At 37.2% G+C, this 17,177-nt stretch overlaps 1 protein-coding gene across 1 annotated transcript in view; it reads right to left on the reverse strand.

The window, feature by feature from the left end:
- Positions 1-393: 393 nt before the first annotated feature.
- Positions 394-17,177, reverse strand: part of GCNT1 (glucosaminyl (N-acetyl) transferase 1) — a 39,961-nt gene continuing 23,177 nt past the window's right edge. Inside the window, exons 2-3 of the mRNA XM_031945527.1 lie at positions 6,249-6,443; positions 394-5,230 (exon numbers count right to left, since the gene is read on the reverse strand). Coding sequence (XP_031801387.1) covers positions 3,792-5,081 — 1,290 coding nt within the window. The 5' untranslated portion in view covers positions 5,082-5,230; positions 6,249-6,443 and the 3' untranslated portion in view covers positions 394-3,791. The remainder of the gene's footprint in view (positions 5,231-6,248; positions 6,444-17,177) is intronic.

Below are 17,177 nucleotides of genomic sequence, written 5' to 3' on the forward strand. Positions count from 1 at the left end.
AGATTTGACATAGTTTCTGGGTAATTTAATCATTTTATTAATAAAGACAGTAAGTTATTGATAAAGTTTGGTCATTTAGCCTCTTCTTAAACCAATAACAATCATTGCAATGGGAGGAACTCATAATTTATATACTCTTCAAAACAGTAGGTAGTCCATCAAACAGTGATCAAATCTAACTTTGCTTAGATGATTAGAGGTCAGCTATATTAAAATGAAGGGCTGAGTAGAGGGGAAAAAAATCTCTATGCCAGACCACTCCCAGTCTTAGACTATCTAGAGGGGGTCCTCAAACTTTTTATATAGGGGGCCAGTTCACTGTCCCTCAGATTGTTGGAGGGCCGGACCATAGTAAAAACAAAAACTTTGTTTTGTGGGCCTTTAAATAAAGAAACTTCATAGCTCTGGGTGAGGGGGATAAACGTCCTCAGCTGCTGCATCTGCCCCGAGGCCGTAGTTTGAGGACCCCCATTCTAGACTGTCTACAACCAAGTTTGAGTAGAACACAATGAGCTTCCTCAATCTACAGTAAATTCCTTACAAAGTAAGTGGAATGTGACCAAGATGGAGGAGAGGCAATGCAATGTCATTATCAGTAATGTCTTTCAAGAAAAACAGAACCTTTGAAAATGAGAAATTTTTTAAAAAGGGAGAGCCTCTGATCTCCCCAAGATAATAGTTATTAATAATCATTTCTCACACCTCTGATGCAGGCTTTCAATCTACACACACTCCTGCTAGGAAAATGATAATGGTAACACTAATAATAACTAACAATACTCAAACAGTTATTTCAATAAGAGGAAGTGGTTTATTTTTTCCTCCAGTTTTAGAAACCAAGAACGCATATTGGTCCCAGAAGTTTCCCTCCCCACCCCCATACTTCATACTGTCAAATTCCACAACAGGAAATGTATTCTCTCATCCCACAGGTAAAACAGTTCAGAAACAACGTATATTTGTTGGAATAATCTGCAAATCTTCATTTAATAGCAGAACTATTAAAATAAAAATGTGTTCTCTTCATTTGCATACCAGAATAGTGTTCAGGACATTAGACATTACCCCACTTATTTTATCATATGCCATATTTTTTATTTCAAATAATAACATTTGTTAAAGGTCATGAGAACAATTCCTGTAATAACTCAGGATACTAAAAGATCTCTGGGTTTAGCAACATAAACTTATCAAATGTTGTTGTTCATCCTTCATTTTTGAAGAGGACCAGGGATATTACAGTGATGTCTTGTCTTGTGAATGAATTGGATTTAAGTGAGGTAGTGTTACATAAAGTCATCAGCTTCTTTCTCTTCCAGTGTCATCGACAATTGGTGAAGAAAGGACAACTGGCAATGCCCAGGATTCAGTGGATGATCCTGGAATCTTTGATGTCTGACCAAGCTCTAAGTTCTCCACAGCACTTGCTTCAGTGGCCTTCATGGCTTTTGGAACAAATTGTTGCATTCTATTGGGGAAAATCTTCACATGCTTATGATAGACATCCCCCTAACTCAATGATGGGTTTTGGTTCCATCAGATTCCCTCAATTTGGTTTAGTCCATCTGCTACATGGTTTCACCAGGGTGTGGCCATTGTATATGCATGCTGCAGCTTCTTGGAACCTCAAGTGAGAGTTGGGTGAGAGATGGATACCAAAGGTGGATGAGCAATGCTGAAAAGGATTCAGCCAGCCCTTCTACCAGAGGTTCTAGACCTCCCTGAACACCCCATACTCTCATTTATCAAACATAATTAAGATGGAAATTGTATCATTCACTTTGGCATTAAACATGAATCAATTAGCACTGAAAATAGGATAAAACACTCCCTTTTGATTGTCGTTGATGTAAGTCGTATGTGTGCCTGAATTGAGAAAGAACTATATTTATATGAATACTAAACCTGCTTATCCTAAATCTAAAATTTTCATCAAGAAGTCCAAGACAGATTCAGAACGATACTACTATATAAACTGCTCTGCCAGAGAGGGAGGAACACATAGGACATATTTCCAGGTGATGGGAAACTAATACAACAGTAAAGGAGGAAGAAATCTTTTGGGATATAAATTTGTAAATAGTCTTGGGAGTTGGGGTGGAGGTAGGAGAGAGCAAGGTTGAGAGGCAGCAAAGTATAAAAAATATATATCAGGATTGGATCTTGATCTTGAAAGAGGATATGGGTTGGAATTATACTTCAGACACTTACATTTTATTATGTGACCTTGGAAAAATTATCTAACCACTGAAGGCCTGTTTCTTCATTTGTAAAAGGAAAAAAAAAAGTTTAACATATCTATTTCACAAAGTGAGTATGAGGATAAAATGAAACAATTTATATATTGCACTTTTCAAAAATTAATGAGTTACATAAATGTCATTTATTATTAATTGTAGTATCATTCTTTGGCCATTCAAATCAGACAAGTGTTTAATATTTACAAGTGTCAACTATTATTTAGGTACCAGAAAAACGTATTTCCCATGTTTTACTTTCTTTTAAAACTCTTCATTGTAGCAGTTAGAAACTGTGTACCTTTGCTACATTTTTTTTCTTTCTAACCTCCATTTGGCCTTTTCTGTATTAGCATTTTTTAGGTGCCCTGATCACTGGCTAATAAATAAATTTTGATGTGCTATGAAAATTAGGTTTTCCTTATGCAAAGACACTAGATCAAGAGATACCTCACCATTTTTTGGGTGTCCTGAACCTCTTGGGCAGGCTGGTAAAGTCTCTGGACCTCTCCTCAGCATCATGTTTTTAAACGGATAAAATAAAATACACATCATTTTAAAGGAAACCAATTATACTGAAATACCCTTATTAAAATATTACTTGTTGTTCAAAGATGCCAGCTTAAGAATCCCTGAAGTGGAGTATGTGCCAATTTTTATTCATTATTCTAGCTTATCTATTTTGTTTGAGACAGATCAACATATTTCAAAGATTTTAGAAACATGATCACTGATATCAGATGAACAAGGAATTAGCATTTTTTTCTGAAAAAAAAAATAAAATGAGTATTGAAATTAATTTAAAATACTACATGTTAGAAATTCAGGCACTTGGCTTTTATATCCCCTGAGAAGATATGTATAAGAATATTGTATAATACAAAATTTTTCCAACTGAAATAGAAGTTTTGTTTCACATGGTTCATTTGGAAAAAACATCAAACTTATATCACAATATATACACAAAATATTATTGAAAGATAAATTGTATCCTTGTGATTGGCTGTTGCTTTTAAGTTTAATTCAGTTCAAGAAAACATTCGTACTCCAAAGTTTTCCCAATAATTTCAACACCACTGAAATCTACAGAGTGAAAAATTTCTTATTTTTGGTCCCTGAGCTGAGTTTGCTCCTTTTATCTGCATCTTCTCCAGATCCTAAACCCCCATTCCCAATAATCTGTCCATCTTCACTCAAAAGATATATAAAAATAATTTAACATTGTGGAAAGATTTGCAAACATATATACATACAAATATATATTTACTTCATTTATGCAAATCTTTTTGAAAAATAAGAACATTTTTAGATTATACTTATTAATAGGAAAAACCATGACTCCCTTCTTTCCTTCCCCAAACAAACATTTTATTTAACTCCAACTTCATAGTTTGATTTCAAAATATTTCTAATCAAATGCATTCTGTAGAAAACTAGAAGTCAGTGAAATTTAGGCAATTTAGAATGTGATTTCTTTCATGATTTTTCCGCTGAAACACAGAGGACATTCTATACATCTTTGATATTTTCATTTTTCTCTTACAGTAAATACATTCAGTTTTCCATCTGATAGAGAGCTTTGTGTCTTAGATGCTCCTCTAAACATTGGACTGCAAAAGAGTCAACATCAGTATCAAATTTGTTGGCGAAGAAATGGTGCTGTTGCAGTATCCAGTTTAAATCTCCTACTCCAAATATACATACAGAACGGACATGAATTCCATTACATGGTGGATATGGAGCTCCCTTGAAAACGTCTCCTTCCAAGTATTGCCATTTCACAAACCTAGCAACTGCATGCATGTCGGAAATATCATACTTATTACTGGAAGAGAGTGCACCTGGAACTTCAGGAATTCTTTGAATTGTAGCCCACAAATATTCATCTGGGCTATATGTATCTTTAGCCCATTCAATAAATTTCAGGATCTTCCCATTAGTTAGGACATACTCTACATACTTCCTACTAACAACAAAGTAGGCACTGCCTGAAAAAATTGGTGTTTCAATAGGAGGAAGTGACTTATCTTTTCCTGTGTTTTTTAGCTTGCCCTCAATAACTTCATAATGCTTCTTCCACCTTACTTCTTTATGGGAAGGCATTTTTTCAGTTTCTAAGCTGTTTCCATTCACTAAAGACTTTAGCTTCCTTATTATTTCCAGATTGGTTTTAATTGGGAAATCCATGCCACAAAGATTTATCAAATATTTCCATTCTGAACTCTGTCTGTAGAGATCTCTCATGCAGTTGATATCCGCTTGGACCCTACTCCATGATGCATACACAACATTCTCCAGTTGACTGGCAATGAAGATATTATTGAAACAAGATGCAATGCCCTTCACTGCTGCTAAAAAGGATTCAGGAGATTTTTTGTCAACATGAATGCAATAATAATTCTGAGGTGTGTAGATAGTTCTTAGGAGCCTATCAAGCATTTCAATTTTGTGATAAACCACTATTGAATATGCAATGGGAAATTCTGCCTCTTCTTTGCTAAGAGGTTCCATGATATATTTGCGGGTCTTAATGAAAGTAGCACAATCTTTGGTCCTATTGATGTAATCATCATTTGTCCACTGAGGGAGATTTCTAAAATTCACTGTTAGCATTGTAAGCTTCGCATTTTGTATTTCTTCTTTGTCACCCAGTAAAATTTTGGTACAATTAATGCTACTATGTGGATTTTCTCTAGTCAACTCTAAATGTCTGTGATTTAAAGAGTCTGACTTTTCATGAATTGTTAAGATGGAAAAGCATATGATTAGGGTAAAAACAAGTAAAAGGAAGAACGGTTTGGTCTGACAAGGACCAAGTTTCCTTCTCAGCAGCCTCCTCACCATTTCAAACCAAAAACTGGGGTCCTTGTTTCCTTTGAATGTAAGTTTTTTGAGCTTTGATCACAATTTATTTCTTTCATAACCTGTAGAGTTGTTGGTGTACATTTATCAGCGGTGATAAATGATCATCTTGAAATAGCTGGAGAAAAACTCTAAAAAAAAAAACCAAAACATTAATTTTGTCATTAATTTTTAAAAATTTTAATTAATTTAAAATTAAATTTAATTGTTAATTATTTATTGTTTATTGCTGTGTAAATCTTTTCTCAGATTCAGGAAGCTATGATAGGTCTAGAGGTTCTTCTGGTGATATTCAGCTAGTGTCACCAGCAAATAGTTCTGGAAGAAGACTCAGCTTGGGTCTCAGAGAAAGGAGCACCTCTGTTTTCTCGCTCTAGGAATCTGAGTCTCTGTTTACCAGATATACTTAGAGTTTGAGATTTACTTCCAATGAAAAAAGCAACCTAAACAGTTTCTTTAAGAATAGTAATCCTTGAAAAGTCCTATTCAAGTATAAGAAAAACAACAACAACAAAAACATAGACCAGCCTTCAAAATGAAACATATTGAACATGGTATTGCACTCATTATACCATTGGCCACCACAGGAAAAAATAACACATAAAATTTGCCAGGCAAAGAATTACCTCTTTCCTCCTACACTGGACCCTCAGAGACCCTTAGAATCCTACAGAAAGAAAATAACTATATACCTCTTTTGTCATTTATACAAAACCCTTCTCGGTACCTTTAAATTTCAGACACCCAAATCACTTTGTATTTAAAAAGATAAAAAAAGAAAAAAGAAAAAAAATGTTTATTAATTTCAGAATTCAGGTTTGTACAGTAACTATCAGATACACATCTAAGTAAGTATCCAAGTGTTTGTTTCTTTTTAAAAACACAGTTGTCACTAATCACATGCACCCTAAATATTTGAGACCTGAGTTAATTACAGTGTAACATCAGGTTCAGCAATGGAATTCCAAGTAGGTGCTCTATAATGGGGAAGTTGGTGGGCAATTTTTGGTTCTGCATTTTATTTGCAAATACAAAGCAAGATGAGATGTGTAAAGGCAATTAACTTCTCTTTCAAAAACAAGTTAATTAGTTATTTGAGCAGTAAAATAGAGAGGTCTTTGAAAAATTATATGGATTTTAAGAAGGTACCTGTACTTCATGCCATTCCATGAGGAAGCTTTCATCATAACATTCAGTTCCACTGGAAGCCAAGCCCATTGATGTTTATGATGCCAATGGCGGCTGACATGAAAATTCAATGTTTCTTTCTGGCAATCAGATTTCTTCAACATGCTGGGCAGCAAGCAACGGCAATGTCAACATCAGGTTTTTTGAAACAAAGACCTAAAAGTTTGTAAGACAAAATAATAGAAGATTATGGGTATATTGAAGGAAGGGCCTTTAACCTCCATCATCTTGATAAAGAGAGCAAAGTACCTATTTTGGGGAGGGGAGGGCACTATGAGATGGCTTGGAAAGAATTCTGGATCTGAAGTCAAAAAACTGAGCATGGGGTCCCTGTACTATCTTAACTGCTTTAGATCTTCTTTTACTCATGTGTAAAATGAAGGGGTTCAATTATAACATCTTCAAAGTACCATCCAGCTCTGAATCTATGGTAGCCAGGTGGCAGAGTACATAAAACTCTGAACATGGATGGAGTCAGCAAGACATGAATTTGATTGCTACCTCACAGACTTAGAAGATCACTGACAAATAAATAGTGATTTGACCTTTCATCTCAGTGCTTACATCATAGGGTTTTTCTGATGATAAATTGAGATGATATATTTAAATTTCTTTGCAAACTTTTAATGCTAGCCATTATCCTCTGAAATTATTCTTTCTTGTCTTCACTAATTTTCTTGTTCATAATTCTTAATTTTTTATACATGGAGCAAATAGATGTCATATAGTGTATATAGAGCTAGGCCTAGAATCAGGAAGTCTCATTTTCCTGTTCTATGTGACTCTAGGCAAGTCACAATCCTGCTTGCCTCAGTTTCCTCATCTGTAAAATGAGTCGGAGAAGAGAAGGGCAATCCACTCAGTACCTTTGCCAAGAAAACCCCAAAATGGGGGTCACAAAAAAATCAGACATAATTGAAAAATGATTGAGCAACAACTTCAAATGTTTTAAGTAAGACAAACAAAAAAATCTGTAAATTGTAAGTTGTTTTATCTTTTTGTAATAGAAAGCTCTGGACTTAGAAGGCAGGTTATCCGCATCATTTGCTTTTAACTTGATAAATCTTAAAGATAAAGGCATTAGATTAATTTATGTTTAAAGTCTTTCTTTAACACTCTGTGAATCTAGGAGAGAAAACACTCTAGCTATCTAACAACTAGGAAATATATATGATTCCTAATAGCTGCCCCCCCCAAAAAAAATTTCTGAAATTATGTCCTTTATAAAATCTAGCTCATTTATTAAATAATTGCATCTATTAAGTAGTAAATTTGGAGATTCAAAGGCAGGAGTGAAAAAAGTTCCTACCCTCAAGAAGTTTATACTCAATGAAGAACAATTCAATATGAATAGAGATTTTAAAAGGAGGGCATGATGGGAAAGAGGAAGGGAGGTAAGGAAGCCTTCATTATGCACCTATATACTAAATACTGTGCTCAACGTTTTACAAATATTTTCAAATTATTACAATCTTATGAAGTAATTGTAATAACTACCCCCATTTGACAGTTGGGGAAACTGAGGCAAGACAGAGGTTAAATACTTGTTCAGAACCACATTGCTACTAAGTGTCTGTGGCTGGATTTGAATTCAAGTCTTTCTTACCTCAGACCAGAGTTTGATCCACTTTACCAGCTAGATGATTAGAGTCAAAAGAAACATCCAAATAAAATGTTCTAATAATAGTTAAAGTGGGAAAGTATGCTGTCATTATGGGAAGAGGTACAAGAAAGACTACATAGAATTTAACACTTAGAGATAATTTTTTTCTCTTTTTTTTCCTCAAGAATATTTTATTTTTTCAAATACTTGTGAAGATGACTTTTGACATTCATTTTTGTAAGACTTTATGTTCCAATTTTTTTCTTCCTCCCTTCCTTAGCTTCCCCTTCCCCAAGACAGCAAGTGGTCTTATATAGGATAAACATATGCAATCTTTTTAAACATATGTTTATATATGTCATGTTGTGCAAGAAAAATCAGACAAAAAGGGGAAAAAACCATAAGAAAGGAAAACAAACAAATGAACAAAAAAATTACTATATTTTGCTCCACATTCAGTTCCCATAGTTCTCTCTCTGGATGTGGATGGCTTTTTCCATCCTAAGTCTACTGGAATCATCTTGAATTACCACATTGCTGAGAAGAGCCAAGTCCATCACAGTTGATCATCACATAATCTTGCTATTACTGTGTACAATGTTCTCCTGGTTCTGCTCATTTCATTCAGCATCAATTTATGTGTCTCCTTAGACACATAAAATCTAAAATAGGCCTGCTCATCATTTCTTATGGAACAATAATATTTCATTACATTCACATGCCATAACTTATTCAACCATTCCCCAACTGATGAATAGCCACTCAGTTTCCAATTTCTTGCCACTACAAAAAAACTGATACAAACATTTTTGTACATAGGGGTTCTTTTCCCCTCTTTTATGATCTCTTTGGGATACAGACTCAGTAATGAGACTGCTATATTAAAGGGTATGCACCTGGAACTAAATCTTAAAGAATGATAAAAATTCTGAAAGGTGGTCAAATGAAGACATGTTTTGCAAGCAAGGAAGGTCTCTTGTATGATAGAGGCTGGAGGGAAGTTGAGTCTAGTTTTAGACATTCTCAGTATTAGGACATTCATAAGGACATATTCCATGAGGGCATCTGGAGATGTGAGATTGTAGTGCAGAGAGGATGACTTCTGGGAGCCACATGCATGGAGCTACATGCATGGAGCTGGTCACTGAACTAATTCTTTGGGAGCACATGAGGGCACCTGGGGAAGAAGAAGAATGCAGCCCAGATGAGAACCCCAGGCAATATCCATTGGGTAGGGGCAGAAAAGAGACTGTTTCACAAAAGGGACTGAAAACAAACAATTAGACAAACAGAAACAAGACCAGGAAAGAAGACTCACATAAAACATAGAAGGAGAAAAGTATACAAGAAAAGGGAATGGTCAAATATTGAAAGGGGTAAAAAGTCAAGGAAGAAGAAAGATAAAATGAGATCACTACCTGTAATCATAGTTATTTCAAACCTTGCTTTAAAGTCTGCATCGCACTTATATGATTATTTCATAACTCCTCAGTTAAAGTACTGCAGATGTCATATACCTGTTTTACAAACCATAGGCTCAAAGATTTTCAGTTGGAAGGGATCCTAAAGGTCATCTAGTTTGAGCCTCTCATTTTACAGATGAGAGTATGAGCCCCAAGCTTGCCCATGAACACACAAGGAGCTTAAGGAACTTGCTTGGAGTTGTCAGATGACTTGCCTTTGATGACAAAAGTAGTTAGTATGAGTGGCTGCACTTATACATTGGTCTCTCTTAAATCCAAGTTCTATGCCCTTCCTACTATGTCATGCTTCTTTCCTAAACATTCTTATAAGCAAGATTCAAGAGTTCGCTGATGATTTTAAGACAACTATTTCATTAAAATGCTGGGTTTACTATCACTTTCAGTACTTAGAATATGTTTGAAAAGTACCAATATCACAGTCAGTTACTGGTGTGAAAGCAAGAATTTTGTGGTGTGGAGGCAGTACTATTGTCATTTGATTTTACAATTATTCACTCCTACAAAAAAAAAAGCAACCCTGACCCAAAAGTTAGATTTTTAAAAAAATTATATTAAGATGAATAAAAATTAATTTTGTTTTGACAATTTTGCAAGTGATGTCATATACACAAAAGGAGGAAACTGAGGATCCAGACAGAAACATAAAATATATATCAAGAATCTTCTTTTAATAAAAACAGATGGGAGGAAAGTGCTAACTATCTTAAACTGTTACCTTTGGAAAAAAGTTAGATGGAATAGAACTCTTAAATAAATATATATATATATATATATTTATTTAAATATATTTAAATATATATATATTTATATATATATATAAATATATATATTTAAATATAAATATATACTATGTAATAAGGATAAGGATGGTGGATAATAATAGAGGCTAGTCTTATTATTTCATTGGTAAAGGGAACATTAGAGTAAGGATATTCCATCTACAAATTCAAGGCAACATTTTCTAGGCAATTCACTTGTTAGAGGGTTGTCTTGAGCGCTGAGCTCCTGAAGTGATTTGCCGAAGGTTGTGCAGAGTTTGTAACATGAGATTTGAATGTAGTTATTGTAATACTTCAAAGCATTAGTATTTTTTATATTCAAATATATAGTTATGTGATAATACCAGGGGTCCATTGTGATATGATAGCAAGAACACTGGATTTAGCATCAGAAGTCCAGTAAGTGGGAGACCCTGGTTCACATATAGGCTCTACTACTTACTTTTGGGCTGTGTCACTTCTCATCTCAAATATTCCATTTTCTCACCCTTAAATCAAGGGAGCTGGATTAGATGGTCTCTTAAATTTCTTTTCAATTTTAGATCTTATGAATCAACAAAACTTTCAATTCTCATCCTTCTACTCAGTCCAATCCTAATTTCTTGAAAAGTCCCAAGGGGAGGAAATGTTAAAATATTTAGAAAAATGAAAGAGAGAGAGTGAGAACGAGAGCAAGAGGGAGAGTATTAAAGGCAAGTAGTAATTTAAAACCAAAAACTACTGGGAAACCATTTAAATATTCTAATTTCTATGTTTGAAATAAAAGTAAGCCAAGTGAAAAGTTGTATTTAATTTATGCAACTGGGATCAGAAATGAAAAATGTTGAATGGGCAATGTCTTCTCAAATATCGTAGTTCCTAAATTCATGAAAACATTTTTATAAGTAAGATTTGACTAAAAAAGAGAAAGGAAGGAAGAAAGGAAGGAAGGAGAGGAAAAGAGGGAGGAAAGGAGGGAGGAAGGAAGGAAGGAAAGAGGGAAGGGGCAGAGAGAGGAGAGGAGGGAGGGAGGAGGGAAGAAGGGAGGAAAGAAGGAAGGAAGGAAAGAAAGAAGGAGAGGGAAGGAGGAGGGAGGAAGGGAGGGAGAAAAGGAGGGAGGAAGGAAGAAAGGAAGGAAAGAAGGAAGGAAGGAAGGGAGGGAGGGAGGAAGGAAAAAAGGGAGGGAGGGAGGAAGGGAGAGAAGGGATGGAAGAAAGGAAGGGAAGAAGGGAAAGAGGGAGAGAAGGAGGGAGAAGGGAAGAAAAAGGAGACAGAGAAAAGAAATTCCAACCAGTGTTAACAAAACACACAAGAAACAAGCATATTAAATAATATATTTTTTTTTGGTCAAGGCCTATGATTTCATCAACAGAGGGAGCAGCTCCTTGATTAATATTTCATCTTCTATTTAAAATGTTAGAAAGTTTTCTGGGGGCAACGAGAAAAGAGGTTATCTAACTTGCCCATGACCATATAGTTAATGTTGTAAAACTATTTGTTTAAGGCAAAACTTGGACCCATCTTTCTGAATCCTGTCAGCCCTTCATCCACTACAGCATTCTATATATATACATATACATATATATTATATAAGAATAAGTTAAGAGTGGAAAACTGTGAATGTGCCATACTATTTTACCATTACTCCTGATCACTAACATTTATATAATGCTTTAAGGTTTACAAAGTGATTTAGTATGTAAGGATGTACTGTGAAAGCTCATTCCAGATAAGTAGATCAGCAAATATTCCACAGACTACAACATCCAGGACTTCATGCCCACAAACAGCAACATTAAATTAAAAAAAGAAGAATTCATGTAGACCATAAGAAAAATGCAAACAACAGCCCTAGGTCAGTGTAACTGGAACCTTTGTTTGCTGACCTTCAATTTCACCAAAGAAGTACAATTTATTTTTAAAAAATGGGGGAAGGAAGGAAAAAAAAACAGGGTTGGTTAATGAAGTGGATAATTAAACAATGAAAAGTGTTGGAAAATTCTCAACCATACAGAAAAATAGGCTCTTAAATAAAGATCATTATTAGCTTAACAAAGCTCACAAAAGCAGAATTTGACTTGGAAAGGACATTAGCAGCTATATAGTACAATGCAACCATGAAAAAAGTAACCACTATCACATACTTGCCAAGTTTTCATTCAGCCTCTTCCTGATGACCTCCAAAGAGGGAGAACCCACAAATTCTCAAAGCAACTCATCTCACTTTTGGCTTTGTTCATTCCTGCTCCCCCCCCTCCAATTTAACCTAAATTTATCACTTTGTAGCTTTCACCCATTGCTCAATTTGGCCCTTAAGGGTCAACAAGAGTCTTAATTTTCTTCTCCATGTGACATCTTTTCAAATACCAGAAGATAAGTATCACGTTCCTATACCTACTCCAATCTCCTTTTCTTTAGGCTAAACAAGCCCAGCTCTCAACCAATCTTCACATGTTGATCAGTGAGCAAGTGCATCTGGGGTGCTTTGCTAAGTACAAAAAAAAAAAAAAAAAAAAAAAAAAAGACAAAACCACCACCTTTGCTTTCAAGGTTAACATTCTAATGGGGGAGAAAAGTGCAAACAACTTTGTATATACAATATAAATGGGGGATATATATGAGATAGAGATAAAAAAAAACCTCACTGAGACTTTTGACATTCTCTCTCTCTCTCTCTCACACACACACACACACACAAAATGGAAAGTAGTCAGACAAAAGATACTAGAAGTTGGGGGATCAAGAAAGGCTCTTTTCAGAAGATAGGATCTTACATGAGTCTTGAAGAAGGCAAGAAAAACCAAAAAGTAGATGTAAGGAGGAAAAGTAGCCCAAGCCGCAAGTGAAAAGGCAGTCAGGAAATGGAGCAAAATGCAAAGAACAGTGAATAGATCAATATAACTGATATTTAGGGGGAGAAGAATAGCTGTGGGAGGGATGCATATGGAGTAGTGAGTACCTGGTAAAATCAGGTAGTGATAAGTGAATTCAATGTTTTACTTTCCATTTGCTCTGTGTGTGTGTGTGTGTGTGTGTGTGTGTAAGACATATGTGGTGGCCAGATGGCTCTCCCATCCATGGATTTCATTGCGCAATTCAAGCTACCTTTGGGGTATTTAATAATTCAGTTTTTCAAATTAACATTTGACCAACACCAAAGATTTTTTTTTAAATATGGAAGCAAATCTCTAGTATAGATACCTCCTTCCTTAACAGTTCCCCTCCCATCATAAATAAAATACCATTCTATATTACAAATTGAGTTTACTGAGGATCAAATCATGTCAGATAATTCATCTTTCACAGAAAATTTATAAGATAAAGGACAAAATAAGGTGATATATGGATCACATAGGGTACCTTCCTGTCATTTTAATAAGAAGGACCAATTTCTAAGTTTCCATTTGCACAAATCCAATCATCAAATCCTCCTGCGGCCAACCTCTTGATGCGGGAAAGATTCCAATCTTTGATTCCCCACCCCCCTAGCTAATGTAAATTACCCTTTGACTCACAAATCCTGCTTTTATTGGGAATCCACGCCGCTTCTAGACCTCATGTACCGCCGTATCCTTGCGCCGAATCTAAGAGGGTTGGAGGGGAACTCTGTTTGACTCCCTGTACCCCAAACCTGCCACTAGACCTAACTAAACCCTAATTTCATTTAGATATCCCAAATGTAGACCTCAACACATGTGGTCTACACCTCAACATTCGGTTCCTGACCTCAACATTTGGTTCCCTAAACGGGAATCGAACCCGGGCCGCGGCAGTGAAAGCGCCGAATCCTATTTTCTGGATTGGCGTTCTATGTCCCTGCCAACAAAAGGTTCTTTTTTGGGCTCCAACCCTTGCCAGGTTGCAGCTTCAAGAAAGACCTTTGGAATGATGGCTGGGGAATAAAATTCCAGGTCGAGGCAAATTAAATTCTTTAGAAGATGGCTCTTTTTTCTTTTCTCCCCTCATTCCTTGAAAGCAGCAAGAAATGAGTTAATGGGAGAAACTGAAGCTATTTAAGAATTCGGTGAACACCTTTAGGAAAGAAGTCTGTCTTTCCTGTCTGTGCTTTTCTCAAGCTCTCTAGACTTGTACCCTGTGTCCCTCCCCCATTCCTTGAGACACTTTGGCTCAGGGAGCCTGGGGGCTATAGAATATGCATACTGTCCAGAGTTAAGTGAGGAGCTATTGAAGTGGAGATCACACCCACTCCTACTACACCACACCCACTCCTAGCACACTTCTCCGCTACCTAGCCCTTAATGATGGTGGCCCTCTGAGGAGGTTTTTCACCGAGGCAAGCCCACCACATCACCCTTCTATAACGGGGGGCGGCTAATTTGAGCTTGCTGGCAGACTCCGGGAGTCTTGGGGAAATTAGTTGCCTATGAGACGTCGTAGGGACGAAATCCTGGTTTTTCTTTGGCAAACGGCCTTCTAGGAGGCCCTTTGTGACACCTTCTAGAGATGTCTATGAAGGTTACGTTATAGAATGGGAAAGTCTTAGGGTTTGCAATGAATTGGCTTCCCTCCCTCATCCTGGGAGATTTTAAGCTGTGTCAATGCACTGGGCTTGAGAAAAATGCCTTAATCTCAACACCTGAATTCCGAATAGATTAGCTGAATTCCAATCTCTCTAGGGACAAGTCCATCCTTTAAAGCGCTTTTTTCTTTCTAATCCTGGGACTGATTAACACTTGTGCCCTCAGGCAAAAGCGGCCAAAACACACACCCAGCACACTTGTCTCTTGAAAGTTGAAAAACTGAACCTATTGAAACCTAGGACCCACCCACCACCTCAACTTTTTCGGGATCCAAAACTCATGTTTCTACCACTCTGCTGCTAAAACCTGTTTGTTGGTTTCCCTTTACCTCCAACCTGAGACTCTCAGCTCTTTTCTTCTCAGGGCAACTTCTGCCTCATCGGGGCAGAAGCGCCTTTTAATACAAATCTCTCCCAGACTTAGGCCTGTAGGTATCCCGGAAACTGTCCGAGGAGACCCCAGTCTCTGTCCTGAGTTCGAGCAGGAGGAACACTGGAAAAACTGTGTCACACCACAGGGGCTGAATTGGTCTCCGGCGTCCTGCTCCCTGGTAGGGAATTGGGGTCTGGCCCTGTTTCCCCTTTTATCCCAGGACAATCCCAACACCTCAGGGGCCGGTAAGCTGGGTTGGCAGTGCTGAGATACTTCTAACACTCCCTCTGACCCTTCTACCCCTCCCCATAAGAGTGGGGAAAGTGGGGAAGGCTCAAGGTCTTCTTGATTAAGGAACCAACTCTTTTAAAAGGCAGCACAGTTAAAGATTTCTAAGAGCTTAAATTGCATTCTTATCTTGACTAGAGATATAGGCCTCTTGCCTACCCTGACTTCTTAGTCCACACCCTTTAATACCAACCCCAGGAGAAATTAGCTTTCCTGGAAATTAAGAATGAAAGGGCGGCTACTAAACACTTTTTACTATTGACAAATAATCTTTTGCTCCCAGCATTTTCTCCTACTTCTCCTTGTTAGATGGGTTCTTACAGGCAGCCCACAGAAGGGACCTGAAGCATTTCCTGCTGTATCTCCACCCTAGATGACACCCTGGTTTTAGCCTGCTCCTGAGATATGGGCTTCAATCTTTGGACTTGCAACTGCCCTTCAACCTGGAGAACATGGGACAACTGACTGGGAACAACTGACCGGAACAAGCACCCCTTAGATGCCCTGCTGCCATCCCCAAATCCCATACCTCACGCCTCACCTCCTGGCATGAACCCCAAATCTCATGATTGCCAGCTCGAAGCAGTTGGGGATCAGCGCCCCTTTTCCCATGCCTTTGGGTGACTTGAGGGGGGATGAAGAGGGACCGAACTTGGAAAATCCTGGAAGGAAAGTCTTCAATTCTGTTCAATAACTGACTTTGCCCCATGTCTTTTCCTTAAATGAATTTAATTCCAAGCTTGAGGAGGAATGATGGGGAAAGTTAATCTTTGATTCCCAACCCCCTAGCTAATGTAAATTACCCTTTGACTCTAAATCCTGGTCCCTTTGAATTCCAATAGAAGGTCGGACCTGTCCCAGCCCCACCCGGATCTGAGCCAACTCGGGCTACACCCCAAAAGCCCCTCCAGCTAAGTCTGACTTAAAAGGACCACACTGGAACCCCTCTTTGAGAGACCCAAACATGGTGCCATTGAGGACCCTCTGTCCACTGGACCCTTGTCCAGTGCCCTCTTTTTCTCACCTTCACCATCCCTCTTCTAAACTCAATAATAAACCTCTTTTATTAATCTCTCTGGGCTAATAAATGCTTTTTGGGAATCCCCCTTTAGACCCATGTACCGCCTACCTTGCCCGAATCTAAAGGGGTTGAGGAACCTGTTTGACTCCTAAAACCCAACTAGACCTAACTAAACCCTAATTTCATTTAGGTATCCCAAATGTAGACCTCAACACATGTGGTCTACACCTCAACATTCGGTTCCTGACCTCAACACTCTCACTAATTAACCTGCTAATGAAATATATATGTACATGTACACAGAATCTATATATCTACCCATGCATATGCACATCCCATTATATACAAATGCCACTATTCATGCAGAATGTGAACTAAAAATGTATACAGAGAAGATTTAAGTGGTAAGGGAAGGAGAAGAGAATTAGCATTTATTAAGTGCCTACTATGAGTCAGGCACTGTGCTAAGGACTTTACAAACATCACCTTATTTGATCAGTGCAACAATTCTAAGAAGTAGGTGTTGTTACTCTCTCCATGCAGTTGAGGAAATTAAGGAAAAGGGAAGCTAAATGACTTGCTTAGGATCACATGGCTACTAAATGTTGTCTGAGACCAAATTTGAACTCAGATCTTCCTAAGGTCTTTCTAAGATGAGAGTTTGAAAGATTGATGAATTGAGACTGATAAGAGGACTCAAAGAGACAATGTGAATTACGTTTATAATTAATATGTTGCTATTATCAATGCAAGATATGTTGGGAGGACAAAAAAGAATAAAAGATTATTCAAGCAAAAGTCATACTCTTATGCCACAAGTCAA

Source organism: Sarcophilus harrisii, chromosome 1 (assembly GCF_902635505.1).
Source record: "Sarcophilus harrisii chromosome 1, mSarHar1.11, whole genome shotgun sequence".
NCBI classification, from domain to species: domain Eukaryota; kingdom Metazoa; phylum Chordata; class Mammalia; order Dasyuromorphia; family Dasyuridae; genus Sarcophilus; species Sarcophilus harrisii.